Genomic DNA, 17596 nt, shown 5'->3' with positions numbered 1-17596 from the left:
GTTTAGCTCCACTCCGTTCCCCAGGGAGATTTAATCTCCGGTAGATCTGCCTTTCGATGGACAGAAGTTCTTTGAAGCTAACACCAATGAAATGCTCCACTCCATAAAAGATTCCAGAGTGATGCTTTGGTCTTTGGGGATCCACAGCCAAGTACCTAGAAGAAGACAATATAGGTATCAGCCCTACCTGAGACCTCACTACCCCCCCATACGCACAGCACTACAGTAGTAACAGAACAAAGGCAGAGGCAGAAACCAACGACAGCACTCTTTCTTTACCAATTCCCAACAGTTGAAGCAGTCCAACAAGCAAATCTGATCATCAGGTCAAGTGTCTGGAGAGCCTCTCACCTATTTCAATGCAAGCAAATCTCTTCTATCATCTATTGTTGCCCTTCAACAACTGGCAATGTATAACTTCTGATAGAGGGCTCCTGCAGATAGATGAAAGGCTACTTTATTCCCTTTGTGTCCATTCCCTCTCTCTACCTCCCTTCCCTATCCCGTTTCAGGGACCACTCTCTTGAGATCCTTCTTCATCAAGAAGTAGAGCACCTCTTACACATAGGGGCAGTTGAACCAGTCCCCACACAGTTTAGGGGCAAGGGGTTCTACTCCCATTACTTCTTGACTGAAAAAAGGTTGGGGGGCTGGAGGCCCACTCTAGACCTTTGAGCCCTGAATAAATTAGTTGAGAAACAAAATTCAAGATGGCAACGCTTGCTACCATACTACTGGCATTGAAACAGGATGATCGGTTCTTGTCCCTCAGCTTGCAAGATGCATACTTTCACATTGCCATCCACCCTACTCACAGGCATTTTCTTCATTTCATTGTAGATTTTCAACACTACCAATACAAAGTGCTTCCATTTGGACTGTCTGTGGCCCCAAGGGTCTTCTCAAAGTCACTGGCGGTTGTCACAGCGTACCTGAGGGAGACAAAAGACTTAAATTTCCTTATCTAGACGACTGCCTCCTCAAGTTGTGCTCCCACAACAATTCCTGCCATTCTCTGTTGGTCACAAGACACCTATTCCAACACCTGGGCCTTCACGTGAACTAAATCAAATCCATGCTCTGTCCTACAGAAAACATACAGTTAATGGGAGCATGCCTTGATTTGACAACAGCCACCGCATCCCTGCCTACAGACCATTTCTAAAAAATTGTGGTCTTGGTAAATACCTTACGATCCAGCCCCTGCGCAACAGCACTCGAATGTCTTCGGCTATTGGGGCACATGGCAGTGTGCAACTTCGTAGTCAGCAATGCGCGTCTGTACATGAGATTGTTTACAGAGCTGGCTGGGACAGGTGTACAAACTCAATGTCCATCTGCTATCCAAATCACTAGCCCTTCCAGGGATAGCAAAGGAATCCTTACGTTGCTGGCTAAGCCCATGGAACCTTGGCTCCGGAGTCCCTTTCCACGCACCAGAACCATCTGTCTCCATGACGACAGATGCATTTTGTACAGAATGGGGCGCCCAGTCTACGATGACATACCTACCAGGGCCTGTGGTCCAGCATCGAAAAGAACTTGTACGTAAATGTCCTAGAACTGCGGGCAGTCAGGAATGCATGCACAGATTCCTCGAATTCATCTCCAACAGCCACATCAGACCATGATGTTTTGCTCATCCTTTTACTCTAGTTGACAACTTAGTTCTGTTTCTCTAGCCCAGTGTTTCAACTTTTTTTAAATAAAGTACCCCCTTTCAAAACAAAAAAAAGTATAAGTACCCCCAGTACCTACAGTTTTCAGACACACAGAGGTTTTTTTTCTACCATTGCAACACATTTGTTTAAACAACTTAATCGTAGCCAGGTCGGCGATGAAATTTTTGGGTGTAAAAAGGACAAAAATAATGAAGTACTGTAAAAATAAAAATAAAAATATCAGGTTTCTTCACATTTCAGTTGTTGACGTACCCCCAGACTTCTCTCAAATATCTCTGGTTGAGAAATGCTGGTTTAGCCCGCACGCACCTCAAACCTTAATTCTCTTGGCTTGAAATCCACTTTCCCTTCAGACTTGTGGCTCAGAGCATCTTTGCCTAATGTCACTCAGCTCAATTTCAGCAGCTCTTGTTTTTGCCTATCAGACCTGACTTCTCTACTTTTCTTTAACTTCTCAACAACAGTGCTTTCACCAGCTGATTATTAGTTTTTTACTTCCTGTTTTATACTCTTAAATTCTGTGGTTTTGTGCTCATTTGTTTAACGTACTAATTTTAGTAGAATTTCAGGTTTTACATAGATTTATTTTTCTTGGTAAGATATTTCACACTGAAAATGCTCATGCAAAATGCAGGACTATGTAGCACTTTAAAGACTAACAAGATGCTTTATTAGATGATGAGCTTTCGTGGGCCAGACCCACTTCCTCAGATCAAATAGTGGAAGAAAATAGTCACAACCATATATACCAAAGGATACCAATTAAAAAAATGAACACACATGAAAAGGACAAATCACATTTCAGAACAGAAGGGGGATGCGGGAGGGGGGGGGGAGGAAGGAAGGTAGGTAAGTGTCTGTGAGTTAATGTTATTAGAGGTGGGGAAAGTTAGATGTCTGTGAGCTAAGGTATTAGAGGTGATAGCTTCCCCAGTTATCACCTCTAATACCTTAGCTCACAGACATCTAACTTTCCGCACCTCAAATAACCTTAACTCACAGACACTTACCTACCTTCCTTCCTCCCCCTTCCTCCCCACATCCCCCTTCTGTTCTGAAATGTGATTTGTCCTTTTCATATGTGTTCATTTTTTTAATTGTATCCTTTGGTGTATATAGCTGTGACTATTTTCTTCCACTATTTGATCTGAGGAAGTGGGTCTGGCCCACGAAAGCTCATCATCTAATAAACCATCTTGTTAGTCTTTAAAGTGCTACATAGTCCTGCATTTTGCTTCAGCTACACCAGACTAACACGGCTACATTTCTATTAAAATGCTCATCTGTGCTTAAGTAGACAGCATCAGCTTCTGAAACAAAATGATAATCAAATAGCCTGAGCTGAATTTTGCAATCAATATCACAGTGAGTCATGGAAGCTGAAATGCCTCAAATAGGGGGAGGAGGGGGTATGCTTCTCAGGATTTGCAGATGAAAGTCAAGTGATTTAGGAGCACATGTTCCATTAGGTCCTTTTGAAAATTCCATCCTTCCATACCTAAATACAAGTTTAGAAACCTAACTTGTGGCTCCTGTTTTTGAAAAGATTGGCTGGTATATTTTTAAGAAGTCTAACTGTTTGTTAAGGCAGAAGAAATTTTATTTGAAGTGACAAGTATTTTATGCCACTGTGACGGGGCCCCGCAACCCCGCACTAAAACCCCTGCAGCAAAAGCCCTATTTGGGCAGTGGGGGAGTGCGCACCGGCGTTGTGCCCGGGTGTACCTGTGCCACGGATCAGCTGACAGCCTCAGGTGTGGTGGCTGCGGCATGGACACTGCAGGAGGGGCGGAGCTAGCTGGTGATGTCAGGATGATGTCCCCCTCCGGCGCTGGGCGCGGCGGGAGTTTTAAACGCTGCCCTGGGCTGGGTGAGGAGGAGGGGGTGTGGAGAAAGACAAATGGTGGGGATTGGAGCCTTCGTCCACGGAGGACGGGGGAGGGCAAGCACCAGTGGCCGCGGAAGGCAAGACATTGCAGACACCTGTGGAGCAACAGGGTCCAGAAGGTCATCCAGAGCGACAAGCGGCTGGCCCGCTGTGGGCTGGGTAAGCCAGCAGCACGGGAGGGGAAACAGAACGGAGAGGCAGTAGCCCAGGGCGAGACCATATCAAAACCCCGGAGATTGGCAGGTTTCGGCTGGACACCCCTGTCAGGCGGACCCGGACCAAAACCGGACCGGGTCCTTTAGGGTCCTGGGCTGGGGCCCGGAAGTGAGGGTGGGCCCGGGCCCCTCTCTCTACCCTTCTCCCCCTCTCGGACAGCTAAGAAAGAAATGCTCAGGAAAGCAACTAAAGGGCGTTTTAGACTTGTGCTGCCTGGAACTGGCGGGAAAAGCACGTCATACGGGGCAACGATAAGGGCGCAGAACAAGGGGGCACCAGACTATTCCGTCCGCGCTCGGATGCCCTGAACTATCCCCGGAAGGGGTAAAGCCCGGGCGCTGTGGGCACTGTCGGAGGACAGTGACCCAAATAGAATAGCGCCGCTGCCGTCGAAGCCAATTCCCCAAAAATCGACGATGGGTGGTGCTATAGGGGAGTCGGAATCCCTACAGCCACTAAGATTGTAATACAGATACAACTTTAGTTCTTTATTTTTCAAACACTTACTCACATACTTTCCTTTAAGTACAGGAATAGTCCCATTGAAGCTAATAGGACTATTCACGTAAATAAAGTTGCATGCCCGTTAAGCATTTGTAGAATCAAGGCCTTAATTTTAAGTATTCATGCATGTAACTCTGATTGATTGTCAACTGGTATCTTGTGGGGTAGATATACCCCCACAGAAGGTAGAAAATTATTGGAAGGAATTTTTTTTCTTTGCTAGTATTGTAGGGACATATTATTCAGAAAAGAAACATGTTCTGCTCAGGCAAGTTGTCGGTTGTAAATCCCACCATGTTAACCGTACTATGGGAGCTTACTCTGTGTGACACAGACTGCCTTTTGCCATCAATTCCATGTTAAGAGCATCGCAGTTCTTGCCAACATCGAATAGATGAAAAAATTCTTCATATATGATTGATAATGGAAATCTCATTATGTGGCATCTGCTGTGTTCAGAAGTGCTATCTAACGTTTGCTCTGAGGCATCTTGATGTTCTACTTAAAGACGTGATCTTTGCAGATTATAGGATAATATTAAGGTAATAGGATTGAAGAATGCTAAAAGGTGAGTTCCTTTAGCAAATAAATACTCAATTTGAGAGTGTGAGGAAGTAGGCACATATCACTTTAATACACTTTTTGGAGTTGTGAATGTGTGCCTCCTTATTAGTAATTCTTAAATTTTATTTTGCTGTCCATTGCAAGCCCAGGCTCGCCACAGACAGAGGCTTCTCTATGGGAGGCAGAGCAGCCCTTGTCCGGGGTGAGCCTGCATCTTCTGTGGACAGGAGCTGCTGCTGGAGCAGCCTCTGTCAGTGGCCAGTCCAGGCTGCTGCAGATAGAGGCTACTTTTCGTTAGCCTCACCCGTTCCCTTCCACCTCCCACCCAGCAGCTTCTGTCCACAGAGAGCTCGGACCCCCACAGCCAGGGGCTGCTGTCACCCTGTGCTGCTGCCTCTGTATTAGAAGCAGCAACATGGGGTGCAGGGAGCTCTCTGATAAGAGAGGCAGCAGTGTGGGGTGGCAGGAGGGCTCCCTGGGAGTGGGGCCGGGAGCGCACTGGCTGCTATCTCCATCTGCCGGGACTATCAAATAGTTGTGTAACTGCAAAGATTTTCATGTGGTTACATGACTATTTAATTATATGATATCTAACATCCCCATTTCCAATATTCCAATATTCTCTGCCAACAACAACTTGTGAAAATTAGCTTTAGCTTTGCAGTGTGCCTGGAGAGTCAAGGGCTATGGTATGAAAATGCTTTGCCACAAGACCCCTTTTCATTCAAATCTGTGGGTGTGTAGTTGGCAGGCCTGATCTGATCTCCATTCACAGAGTATAATATGAGAAGAAATATTTTGTTAAGTATATGGATTTGAAGTGTTAGGATCTGAGACCTATCAAGTATTTATACCTAGTCATTGCACAGTATTAGCACCCTGTCAAACATTGCCCTGTCAGATCACTATTTACCAAAGTCATTTTAACCAGAAACTGTTTTCAATCTGGGAAGTTTGTTTTTTCACAGAGGAATTTCTTTTCTCTTCTTATATTTTGTAGGTTCTTATTGATTCCAATAATTTTGGCCATACGTTTCCAATAAAATTGGAACACATACATTTGTGCAGCAAATGGCATTAAAAACGCCTCAGAAGTGGTGTTTCCTCTACGATTGTTTTATCTGTGAGCTGAGTGAGTTTTGTCTTGTGCACCAATATTGACATCATGTGTACTTGTATTTGTGTGTGTACATACATACATTGAGATATATATATAGCTCAATCACACACACTTTAAATTATGTAAGAAAAAATATTAAAAAACAGATAATTAACAAGATGCATGACCCTGCACCCACCCATCCTCTGAGCAGGAGATGGAATAGACTGAGTCATTTCCACCTTCCTGCTTGTGTTGCCAAGAGTCCTGTTGAACTATACTAAGTTAAATCTATAGAAAACATCCCAGTAACTTGGCCAACATAAGTAGTCATAAACTAGTACAGTGCAGCTCGTGTCTGTCAGACGCGTCACTGCATATCTTATAAAATAATCTGCTGTGCTTGCATGAGCAGTTGATTTAACACGCATATTGTTGTACTTCACATATGAGAGCACAATCAAGCCTTAAAAAAAAACTTGGGATATTCAGCTTCTGAATCTTACCTATAGTCTGCTTTCCCACATGATTAAAAAACCCTTCTAATTCTGTATTTCACCTTGTTCTTATTATTGGTTAGTTTAGGTTCTCAGCTGTGTGTGAGAAAATTGCTATGGTGGGGTCCAGTTATCTGGCCCATATTTGGGTGAGTTGCATGGCAACCATCATGTTGGCATCTGTGTTATGAAAATAAAATGAACTGATATTTGAAACACAAATAATTTAGGGTTTTATAAATGTGAAGGCTGAAATCTTTACTGTTTACTTTTGAGCCAAAGGCTGTTGTGACGTTGATGTTTGTTTAGAAAGTACATACTGTTGTCATGAATAGGAGCTGCTAAGGAGAGCCTGACTTATTTGAAGAGTTAGGAAAGGGTTTTGCAATTCTGGAAATGCACCTGAGTGGGGGCTTCGGGCATTCAGCCAATGAGATGCAGATTGGAATTTCAAACCAAGAGAGGGTTTTTTCCCCCCTTCCCTTTTTGTTCTGAAAGCAGAACAGTTTTTTCCCCAGGTAACAAGGGAGTCGGGCTCTCCCAGGAATGGATTCCTTGAAATGTGTAAGTAGGGAAAAGTTTAGATAGTCTGTCAGATTTTATTGTTTTCCTTGTTTGGGGGGCTTGGAAATCATGTCTGAGCTGGTTAATTGTTTTTTGTAACTAAGGATTATAGCCCTGGGATTTCCCCTAGGTCTATTTCACTTCATGGCTTTAACACCCAGTCAGTTACTATGCTTGCAACAGCAGTTTTGTTTTGACAATAAAAGTGTTTTTATTTTTGTTTTGATTAACCAGTATTGATTGATTGATTGATTGTGTCCTTAAGCCTACATGCCTAAGTTACCTGGGAGGAGCAGAGCCCCATTGTTCTCTGGGTTTCTCTTTGTTTTCCCAACTCCAAGCAAAATGGAGATTGGGAGAGCTATGCCTTCGAGAGGGGATTCCCAAGTGATCTCTTCCCTAGATAAGAGTTTATTTTATATTGTTTTAAGTTCACTTGGGTGGTGGCAGCCACCGATCATCTTCCTTTAGGGTCTCAGGGAAACTGAGACTGGGCAAGTTTGTCTCTGGGAGTTAGACAGGTTCTTATAGAGTTTATTCTGCCAGCCCCCCATATCTACACTCGAAGTGCTAGGTTGGGGAATTGAGCCGTGTCAACTGTATGTAAAAACATGTATGAAATCATACATATTTTGACTCTTCTCACTCTGTATACTGTCTATCTTAAGATGGACAAGAAAACAAGTACAGGCAGTCCCCGGGTTACGTACGAGATAGGGACTGTGGGTTTGTTCTTAAGTTGAATTTGTATGTAAGTCGGAACTGGTACGTATTGTAGGGGAAACTCTAGCCAAACATTTCTCCAGAGCTCAGTTTTATTCTCCCATACCTCACTTCCCTCAGTCCTTTATTCTCAAGCTGAGGTGTCTGCTGAGAAAAGCCGCTCCGCGTCTCCCTGGTCTGCTGGGGGGAAGCAGCTAGTGCAGGGTTGCCTCACCCCGTTTGTGAGTAGGGATCCGATGTAAGTCGGATCCACGTAACCCGGGGACTGCCTGTAAATGAGGTGAGAGAGAACTAATGAAACTTGTCCCTGTTATTATCTAGAACACTTGGCTTTTATGTTATGTCTTGATCCCGTTAGCTGCTAACCTAAAGACAATCTAAAGACAGATTCTTGCTTTTGTATACACAAACTTCAGCACAAATGAGTTTGGATCGTTATTGAAACCTTTAGATGTTACTGAAAATGTTAATGATACCAGGATTTCTGCTAGAGTGTTGCCATGAACTCAGCTAATAAATGTGAGGGTCCAACCCTGGAGGTTACTGGAGAGGATAATTTTGTGTCTCTTCCTCCTTTTTCATGGTGGAAGACTTCCATCATTCTGCCTCCCCCGGTGCCAGTCTGGGTCATGCACTCTGAGAGCAGGTCTATGATAGAAGTGCTATTTCAGTTGTGCCGCTAGAGCATGTCTAGTGAAGACACTCTGGCTATGTCTACACTACAGGGTTTTTGCACAAAAACCTGCGGAGCGTCCACACCTCAAGCGCATTTTTGTGCAAGAAAATCTACAGTTAGTCGACAGAACAGAGGGCTTTCTGTGGTGAAGGTATACCTCCTTCTGCGAGGCATAACTCCTTTTTGCGCAAGAGTTCTTGCACAAAAAGGTTTGTGGGGATGCTCAAAAAAAGAGTGTATCACAAAAAGCTCGGGTGCTCTGATGGCCGTTCTGTGAATGGCAATCAGTTTTCTTGCACAAGAATGTCCATGCAGTGTGGACGCTCTCTTGTGCAAAAGTACATCACTTTTGCGATGCACTTTGAGGTGTGTATACTCTTCCGCAAAAACGTCTTGTGCAAAAACCCTGCAGTGTAGACAAAGCCTCTATGTTGATGGTTGGGAGCATGTCTCCCATCGTCTACTTACATGACCTGTCCTATGAAACTCTTGTGCTTTCCTAAGTGGCTGCAGAGTGAAACAGACCCGGTTCTGGTCATATGGCCTTCACACAAACATTTCAATAGCTAGTGGAAGTTTACAAGACTGAGTTCTCTTTGCTGCAGCTTGGCAAAGCTGTTTCAGTAGCTGAAGAGGTAATGTCTGCAGGTCTAGGCCAGGTATATATACTAAAAGAGATTGGCCAGTATAGCAATACTGACACATCCTCCCAGTGTACATGCGGTTTATATTGGCAAAAAAGTGTTTTTTCCAGTGTAATTTATATTCCCTGGGGAAAATAATCTATACCTGTAAATCAGTAGTGGAATTGCATAGGGATGTAGACTAGTCGGCTATCTGATAAGCAAATGCTTATCGGATAGTCGACACACTAGTTGACTAATTGCTCTCCCTTTCCCCCAACCCCCCGCTGGCTCTATCGCAAAAGGGGGGGGGATGCTTCAGAGCAGCAGCGCTTCATGGAGCCTGGTGCCAGAACCTGGGCTCCATGTAGTGCTGCCGCTTTGAAAGGCTGCGTGGAGCCCAGGCTTAGCTGGGGACTTCCAACTGATCCTGGGCTCCATATGGCACTGCTGCTTTGAAATGCTGCAGGGAGCACGGGGCCAGCAGGGGACTGCCTGAGTCTCCCACTGGCCCTGTGCTCCTGCAGCACTTTTGCTTTTGAAGTGTAGGGCTGTTACTTTTCAAAGGCGAAAGCGCCCTTATCAGCTAATCAAATAATCAGTGCAAATTGCATCAGCTATTCGTTGAGCCCATTAATCTAAGTTGCAGCCATGTCAGTTCCAGAATATTAGACACATAAGGTGTTTGAGAGATCTTGTATTGGACCAACTTATGTTGGTGAGAGCTTTCGAGTTATACCATTTGTTTCTCTCGCTGTACCACCATGGTCACCAACAGGTCGATCGTGATCGACTGGTCGATCGAGAGGCCTTGACCAGTCGATCGTGAGGCGTCCTGTCTGCCCCGCCCCCATTTCCCTACCACCTCCGAGAAGCCCCACTACCTACCTCAAGTGAAAATGGAGGTAGTGTTAGCTTCCCGGGGATGGACACAAGTCTTGCAGCTTAGCACCACGTACAACAATTCCAGAAGTGTGCTAGCTGCTCTGCCGGGTGTACTGCGGGAGGGAGCATCAGCTCCCTGCACCGCACAGGAGGGGTGAGTCGGCCCCGGGGCAGGCGTGCGCTGGTTTTCCTCTGGGGGAGGGGGGAATCCTGGGAAGAGGCAGATGCAGGGGCCTCTCTGCCTTCACTGGCTCCCCACTCCCCAAACTCTGTCCCTGGTCCCCACTCCCCTGTCCCTAGCCACAGAATTCTGTCCCCACTCCTCTGTCCCCAGCTACAGAACGCTGTCCCCACTTCCTGAACTCTGTCCCCGCTCTCCTGTCCCCAGCCACAGAACTCTGTCCCCGCTCCTCTCCCCACTCCCCGAACACTGTCCCCGCTCTCCTGTCCCCAAACACAGAATTCTGTCCCTATTCCCGTCCTCACTCCCCGAACTTTGTCCCCACTGGCACTCTGTCCCCTGCTGCAGAACCCTGCCCCCTCTTCCCTGCCCCCACCCGCAGAACTGTCCCCACAAAATGTATAATTATAAATGCTTCATTTTAGATTTAAATAGCACGAATAAAAAATAGACCATTTATTTCAGAACTATAAACACATGATTTTAATTTTATATATCGCATAATTTAAAAATAAACTGTTTATCAGAGTGTGTAAGTAAGGGCTGGGGATAGCAAGTGATGGACAGGAGGAGAATAGAGAGGGCGGGGCTTCAAGGAAGGGACGGGGCGGTAGATCTTTGCCTGTTCTGAGATTTAAAAAGTGATCTTGGGTGTAAAAAGGTTGGAGACCACTGCTGTACAACAAAACTTTGCTGCAGCTATAAATATGTTATTACAAATGACACCTTAAGCAACATTACTATATCTCATGTATACCAGGCCTTTGAAAGCTGGCATTGCTTCAGCTTGAATTCAGTTGGTATTTAGAAGGTTACCTTTTTGCCATCATAAGGGATAGCTGTTTCTTGTTTTTAAAACGAAATCTTAAATTCCCACAAACATTGTTAGTGGTTTTCCTATTACAACTTGCCACGGAAAACTACCTGCTCTTCAGTGGCAAGAGGGCAAGTGGATTTTCAGGTCTCGTTAATTGATTTTTACTGTAACAATTTCCCCCCTAATATTAAATGCATCATTTGTATTTTCTTTCTTTTTAGATGATCATGGGAACAGCAATGGCAGTCATGTAAAAATCTTTTTACCGAAGAAGCTGCTTGAATGTCTACCAAAATGTTCAAGTTTACCAAAAGAGAGGCACCGTTGGAATACTAATGAGGTAACTAATTTTGTTTCTTTTGACAGCACTTTTACTCCTTACTGCCTGTTTTCCTGTTCATGAAACTTAAAAAATATTAGAGGTGAAATAGTTATTATAGAAACTTTTGGTATCTAACAGAAGCTGACTCACTTTGGGAAGCTTATGGTGTTTAATGAGCTTTGGAACTGTTGCTTGTTTCAAAAAGACAGGATGAGCATGCTGACTAATTTGGCAGGAGTGTATTCTGTTTGTATGTGTTGTGGTGTTACTCAAAGGCATAGTTGAACTCTACATGTATCTGATTTAAATATTCTTACTATTAAGGCTTAATGAAGTTAGGGCTTTGGTATTGTATGAAATCACAATAGTGTTTTGAAAATGTGAAATTACTTTAAAAATGGATAATGATAAGATCTCCTAGCACTAAAACAATATTTATTCCTCCTTGCAAAATAGATTTCTGTTTGACACTTGGCTAGCTTATCCACTTCTGAGAAACCTTTGTTAAGAGCAGAGGATGCAGTGGAATAAAGTGTTTCAGACGTGCAGTCCTGTTCTAAAGCAGGAGGTGATTCTCCAACTGTGCCTGTGTAACTCTTATTAACAGTAACAGGATTTTTGTGGTGGTTGTCAAGACAAGAAATGTGCTAATTCCTCTACAATTGAGAGGTTCAGAGGTACAAATTGAAGTAAAAAATACAGTGTGTTTTGTGTGTATGTAAAGCATTCTCTACTGAATCTTAGACAGTAAGGATACCTTAAGTCCAGTGTTAGATCTGAAATGTTTAAGATAATACCTGTCATATTTAAGGGAAGCCATTTTATAAGAAGTAATAAGCTGTGGAACAAAACAAATATTTTAGTAGATACCATAATTAAAATGTTTGTTTACCAGAAGCTATCTGTTCTATCCCTGAAATCAATTATTTGTACTAGACTTCAAAAGGTTTTAACTAAAAACGTACTGACAAGTTTTCATGAGAGAAGCTGGCCACTGTAGCACAAAACCAAAAATTTTAATTTGTAAAACCACAAAGTTCCAAATCATTATCACTTTTTGTCTCAAATCTAAATTGTATTTAGCAAATTGTAATTTACAAAATATTGTAATAAGAGTAATTAGGTCAGAGTTTTTATTTAATTGCCATCAGAAATTTAAAAAATTCTACAGCAGTGCTCACTATCAGCTTACATATGTCTTGTAGTACATGAATTGGGCTGTAATTTTGCAACATAGATTTTTCTTTTTGAATTGACTTCATTCTGTGATAGCATTTATATTTGCAACAAAGCGTGAACTGTTCCTGTGGTTTTGGAAAATGCTGGTTTTAGGCAAGTAAAACAGCATGGTCAGAACAGTATTTCATCTTGAATGAGATTGGTGATTTCAGACACTTTTGTTTAATGTCTGAGCAATTAAAAATGTTGTGCTTTTGCATCGCTTTTCATACAATATTATTATTAAAATCTTCATAATGCTGTAATTTGTGCACATAAATTCTAAATTTATTTACAGTATCTCATGCAGGTATCATTTGTGGCTATAGGAATTCTGGTGACGTTACATAGTAGTTAACTTGGAGTGGGAAATGAATTAGTATGGTGTAGGCTAGAAAGCGTATGACATGATTTGTCACTGGTGTTCATGAGGTGTAAGACTAGGAGAAGACATGGAGAGTGTGGTCTGGATGTGGGATATTTGAAGCTGTTGAACTCTTTTTTAAAAATAGTACATCTCATGTAATTGATGCAGGAGTTCCTTAATCAATTTGCCAATAAATTACTGCAGTAACTTGTGATTATCATAGTCTTTTCAGCAGTACACTATCCATGGTGAATCAGTCTTGTCACTGTTGTCTGTGTGTTTGTTACATCTGAAAAGTTATTACTGTAGACCAGTGGTCATCGAGTAGATTGGGAGCTCCTGGTAGATCTTGGAGCCTTTGACAGGTAATCCTGACAGATTTTGCCCGGAGGCCGACACTTCATCTGCCGCTCTCAGCACTGCCAGGCTGGTCCTGCCATTTGCCTTGGATCTGCCTCCCACCCCGTGGGAGCCTCCTGCTTTCTGTGCAGGGCTTGGTGAAAAGGAGGGTGTGCTGATATCTGTGTGCCCTTCTTCACCCTCGCCCCTCCCCCCCATACCGCATCTCCACAGAGCAGAATGGGGACAGGGATGAAGAGAGTTTGCTGATTGCTTTTGGGACTGGTGCAGGGCTAAGGTAGGGGTGAGTCTGCCTTAGCACCACTCCACCACCATCCAGAAGCCACCTGTGGCAAGTGGTGCCCGGCTGGAGCCTGCATTCAGAACTCTGGCACCAGTCCTGAACCCCTCCTGCACCCTGAAGCCCTGTCCTAGCTCTGAGTCCCCCTGCACCCAAACTCTCTTCCAGAGCCTGTACCCTGAACCCCTTTCCTGCACCTCAACTCCCTGCCCCAGGCTCAGCTCAGAGTCCTTCCCTCACTCCAAATCCTTTAGCCCAGGATCAAAGCCTGCATCCCCCTTCCCTCACCCCAGCCCGCTGCCTGATAAAAGTGAATGAGGATGGGGTGAGAGAGGCAGGGCCTCGGAGAAGGGGTGGGAAGGAAGTGGGGCAAGGGTGTTTGGGTTTGAGAGAGATCCTGGATTGCATTTCAATTCAAAAAGTGATCTTGTGGTTAAAAAGGTTGGAGACCATTGCTGTCCACCATCACGAGCGACATAAGCCTGATACTCAGGGGCAGCAGCCAAAGGACTAATTCTGCCCTTGGATTAAAGCTTAGGGTTTCCATTAACTTGAGTGTATATTGTACTGGTTTCAGTTTATCTATGAATGTGTTTAAAGGGTTGACCTTTATGGACGTTCATAGTGGCCTGGCTTGTATTACATTGTATGTCAAGAAAAGAGAATCTTGTACTGAATTTAAGATTAGCAGTATTCAATTTTCCACAGCAGAATGCTGTCTTATAATTTTGTGCATCTACACAAATATTTATACTATTTAATAAATAGGATATTAAAACAGTGAAAATGGAGATCATGTCACTTTCTCCATGACTTTGGTTCTTATTCCCAATTAAGTACACTTCTACATTATTATATTTCTTGTTTAGGATTAACAGATTCCGTCACCAAACCTTGATTCCATATCTTTATATAAAATTGCTGTTATTGAGAGAACATTGTGAATTGACAAGTACTTGACTTGACCAAAGATTACTTTAGTTTGTTTTAGATTATAGTCTCTTTAACTTTGTAATTGTATTTTTTGTACTCTTGCAAAACTACTTTTGGAATACTTAACTTAATTTTAAAGACCAAAATACTGTTTCTCAGATATGTAATGTTTAGTACTGTACATACACAGTGCACCCCTCCCCCTTAAATGCAGGTTTGGCAGAAAAATGGAATAAATAGAGAAGTGGGGCATTTTAAACTGCTTACAACTTTTTATTAAGGTTTGCTTTCAGATTATTCAGTTTTAACTAAATTGTTCAGTGGAACTGTATTTGCTTATCAAAATATCTATTTTAAAATCAATTTTATGGTGTTTTTATATTTTATGGTGAAGAAATTGTTCCTTTAATAATTTTTTTTTACTAGAGATTAAAATCACCAGTTTTGCCAAGCCATTTAATTATGGCTTTATATTTTTGAGATATGGACAATGGATATATGTTGCTGTTTGGGATATGATAGTGGGATTTCATATGATTTCTCAAGTACAACATAAAGCTTCACACATTTTCTAGAAATTAGATATTATTTAAATAACACTTTTTTTTTTTTACTGTTAGTATTGGCAAAATAAAAATTCTGTTTGTCTTGTTCTTAGTATTACAATGAGGTAATGTCTTTCCCTTGAAATTGATGTTTTTGTAGTTTTGCTTGTTCTGGTAAAACAGTCTCTCCATCATTAAAAGTGAAGCTATTTTCCCATTATGCGACCAAATTTTCACAATATTAACACCTCCTCCTCCTCTCACCCCCTCTGTAAAACTCTCAAATCCTTTTCCTGGAACTTAGTACATTGTGTCGTCCCCCTGATAACTTTTTTTTTTTTTGAGAAGTTTGAAAGAAATCAGAAAAGGAGGTTTAAAGTTGTGATGCTCTGAAATTTTACCTGAAGTTCTGTTTTGGAGCCTTTTTTATTTCCAGAATGGTTGGCATGGAAACTTAATGGGTTGAAACAACTCTTAGCATCCCTTCTTCTGCCAACTCCGGGCAGTTTTCTGAATTGCTGTTACGGTTACCACATTTCTCAGCATTCTGTTTCCCTTTCTTACTCAGAGAAGTGATGGGATTAGGCTTTCAGTTTCCAAAGGCTTAGCCAGTAAGTAATGTTTCCTGTAAGAAATTCATCATTATAGTTTTGTTAGTTGGATCAAGCTATCTTAAAAATTCACAGCCACCCATGCCTGTCCAATAATAACATTGCTGCTTAAAATTTCCAAAAACATAGCGAAAAGTCAAAGTAAATAATTAGTAGATCATAAAATTGTATTTCCTACTTAATTAAAAAGTCTCATAGCATTTTATTTTTAAACATATATGTATGTTTTGCAAAACGTAAGGGGCAACCTTAAAGTTGGGTTGATGGTACAAATTGAGGTGAGTGAATGATTTTAGGGCAGATCCCTTAAATGTTGTGTTCCAGAAGTGTGTGGGGTGTGTTTTTTGTTTAAGACAAAGTGATATTCTTGGGTACTTGGCCTGTATTGAATCTGACCTTTATTCATCAACTGTTTGTTTGTGAACAGCATGGACTGATTCTTGATGTTTCTTCAAGAAGGCTTTCCACAATATTCAACACACTTAATTTGAATCTTAAGATATCGTATCTCAACTGAGATACATTTACTAATTAATTTTTCGTTAGGCCCAGAAGACTTCCAACGTGTAACACCATTTGAAAGAATGGATTTTGGTTTGTTGGGAAGACATATTGTGATACTTTACATAATTTTTCTTAATAAACAAATTCAGAATTATTTTCCTATTTTTTCATGCGTTAGTTTAGAATGGATGTGAATTAGTGTAGAACTTAAATTGTAGTTGCATTTTGAGCATTTATGTACAGAAAATGAGAATTATTGTAGTTAAATTACATAGTCTGAAAGAGAATACCTTTAGAGTGCACCAAGAGTAATCTGGTATTTTTCTAAAGTTTGAAGAACATAATGCCAGTAGTTGATGGTGTTGAGCAATAGTTGCCCGATGAAATTGTGGATTCTTTGGGATGAAGATATTTTGTTGTGTTTCTAATTTGAGATTCCTAGAGTACTTCCTGACCTTGAAAAGTAATACTTGTTACAATTTTCTCTTTGTAACCAGTTGTTACAGTCAAAATCCTGAGAATGCTGTCCCATAGCTTCATTAGTCAGTTTTCAGTTACAGGCAGTCCCTGGGTTACGTACAAGATAGGGACTGTAGGTTTGTTCTTAAGTTGAATCTGTATGTAAGTCGGAACTGGCGTCCAGATTCAGCCGCTGCTGAAACTGATCAGCGGCTGATTCCAGGAAGCTTGGGGCAGGGGCTTCCTGTAGTCAGCCACTGGTCAGTTTCAGCAGCGGCTGACTTGGGGACACCTGGGGCAGAGCAGCTGGGGTGCTGCTGGGTTGGTCCAGTAGCGCTGCCGCTCCTCGGCGCTACTGGACCAACCCAGCAGCACCCAAGCTGCTGTGCCCCAGGCGTCCTGATTCAGCTGCTGCTGAAACTGACCAGCAGTGGCTGAATCAGGACGCCTGGGGCAGAGCAGCTAGGGTGCTGCCGGGTTGGTCCAGTAGCGCCGAGGAGCGGCGCCACAGGACCAACCGGCAGCGCCCCAGCTGCTGTACCACAGGCGTCTGGAGCAAAGCCGCGGAGCACGGGGGCAGCGGGACAGCCCAGACGCGCCGTGGCTGCCTGCTGCCCTCGGGCTCCTAGGCTTTGCTCTGCTTTGCTTCCCGTCCCCCTGGTCTGCAGACCAGGGGGACGGGGAGCAAAGCGGCGGAACACGCGGGCAGCGGACAGCCCAGATGCGTCTGGGCTGTCCACTGCCCGCGTGTTCCGCCGCTTTGCTCCCGGTCCTTCTGGTCTGCAGACCAGGGGGACGGGGAACAAAGCAGAGCAAAGCCGCGGAGCACGCGGGCAGTGGACAGCCCAGACGCATCTGGGCTGACTGCTGCCCACGTGTTCTGCCGCTTTGCTTCCTCTCCCTGGTCTGCTGGAGACCAGGGAGAGGGCCCCGTTCATAACTGCGGATCCGACGTAACTCGGGGACTGCCTGTACTTACTTTTGTAGGTCTTTGTGAAATTAGGGTCTTTTGTTTTGTAATGCTTTATTACATTAGTCAGATCACTTGTTGCTTGCTACATGATTTGCTGAGAGATTT

General features: G+C 43.2%; 1 protein-coding gene and 1 long non-coding RNA gene across 7 annotated transcripts in view; one reads left to right on the top strand and one right to left on the bottom strand.

The window, feature by feature from the left end:
- The window catches only part of CAMTA1 (calmodulin binding transcription activator 1), a 982645-nt gene that overhangs the window by 39335 nt on the left and 925714 nt on the right, over positions 1-17596 (top strand). For 5 of the 6 annotated variants that reach the window (XM_089773035.1, XM_089773028.1, XM_089773030.1 and 2 more), the window contains exon 2: positions 11141-11259. In XM_089773035.1, coding sequence (XP_089629161.1) covers positions 11141-11259 — 119 coding nt within the window. Of the gene's footprint in view, positions 1-2817; positions 7015-11140; positions 11260-17596 lie in introns of those variants that run through there. The other variant, XM_089773031.1, reaches the window with a different exon arrangement.
- Positions 16-1336, bottom strand: LOC112545812 (uncharacterized). Its single transcript, XR_012897295.1, has 3 exons — positions 1189-1336; positions 816-932; positions 16-155 (listed from the first exon to the last, which is right to left on the bottom strand). It is a non-coding gene; the product is annotated as an uncharacterized LOC112545812 (long non-coding RNA).

This window comes from Pelodiscus sinensis, chromosome 24, assembly GCF_052426305.1.
Source record: "Pelodiscus sinensis isolate ZL-2025 chromosome 24, ASM5242630v1, whole genome shotgun sequence".
Classification (NCBI taxonomy): domain Eukaryota; kingdom Metazoa; phylum Chordata; order Testudines; family Trionychidae; genus Pelodiscus; species Pelodiscus sinensis.
The sequence above is the reverse complement of the archived record's forward strand: the minus strand, read 5'-3'. Positions and strand labels throughout refer to the sequence as shown.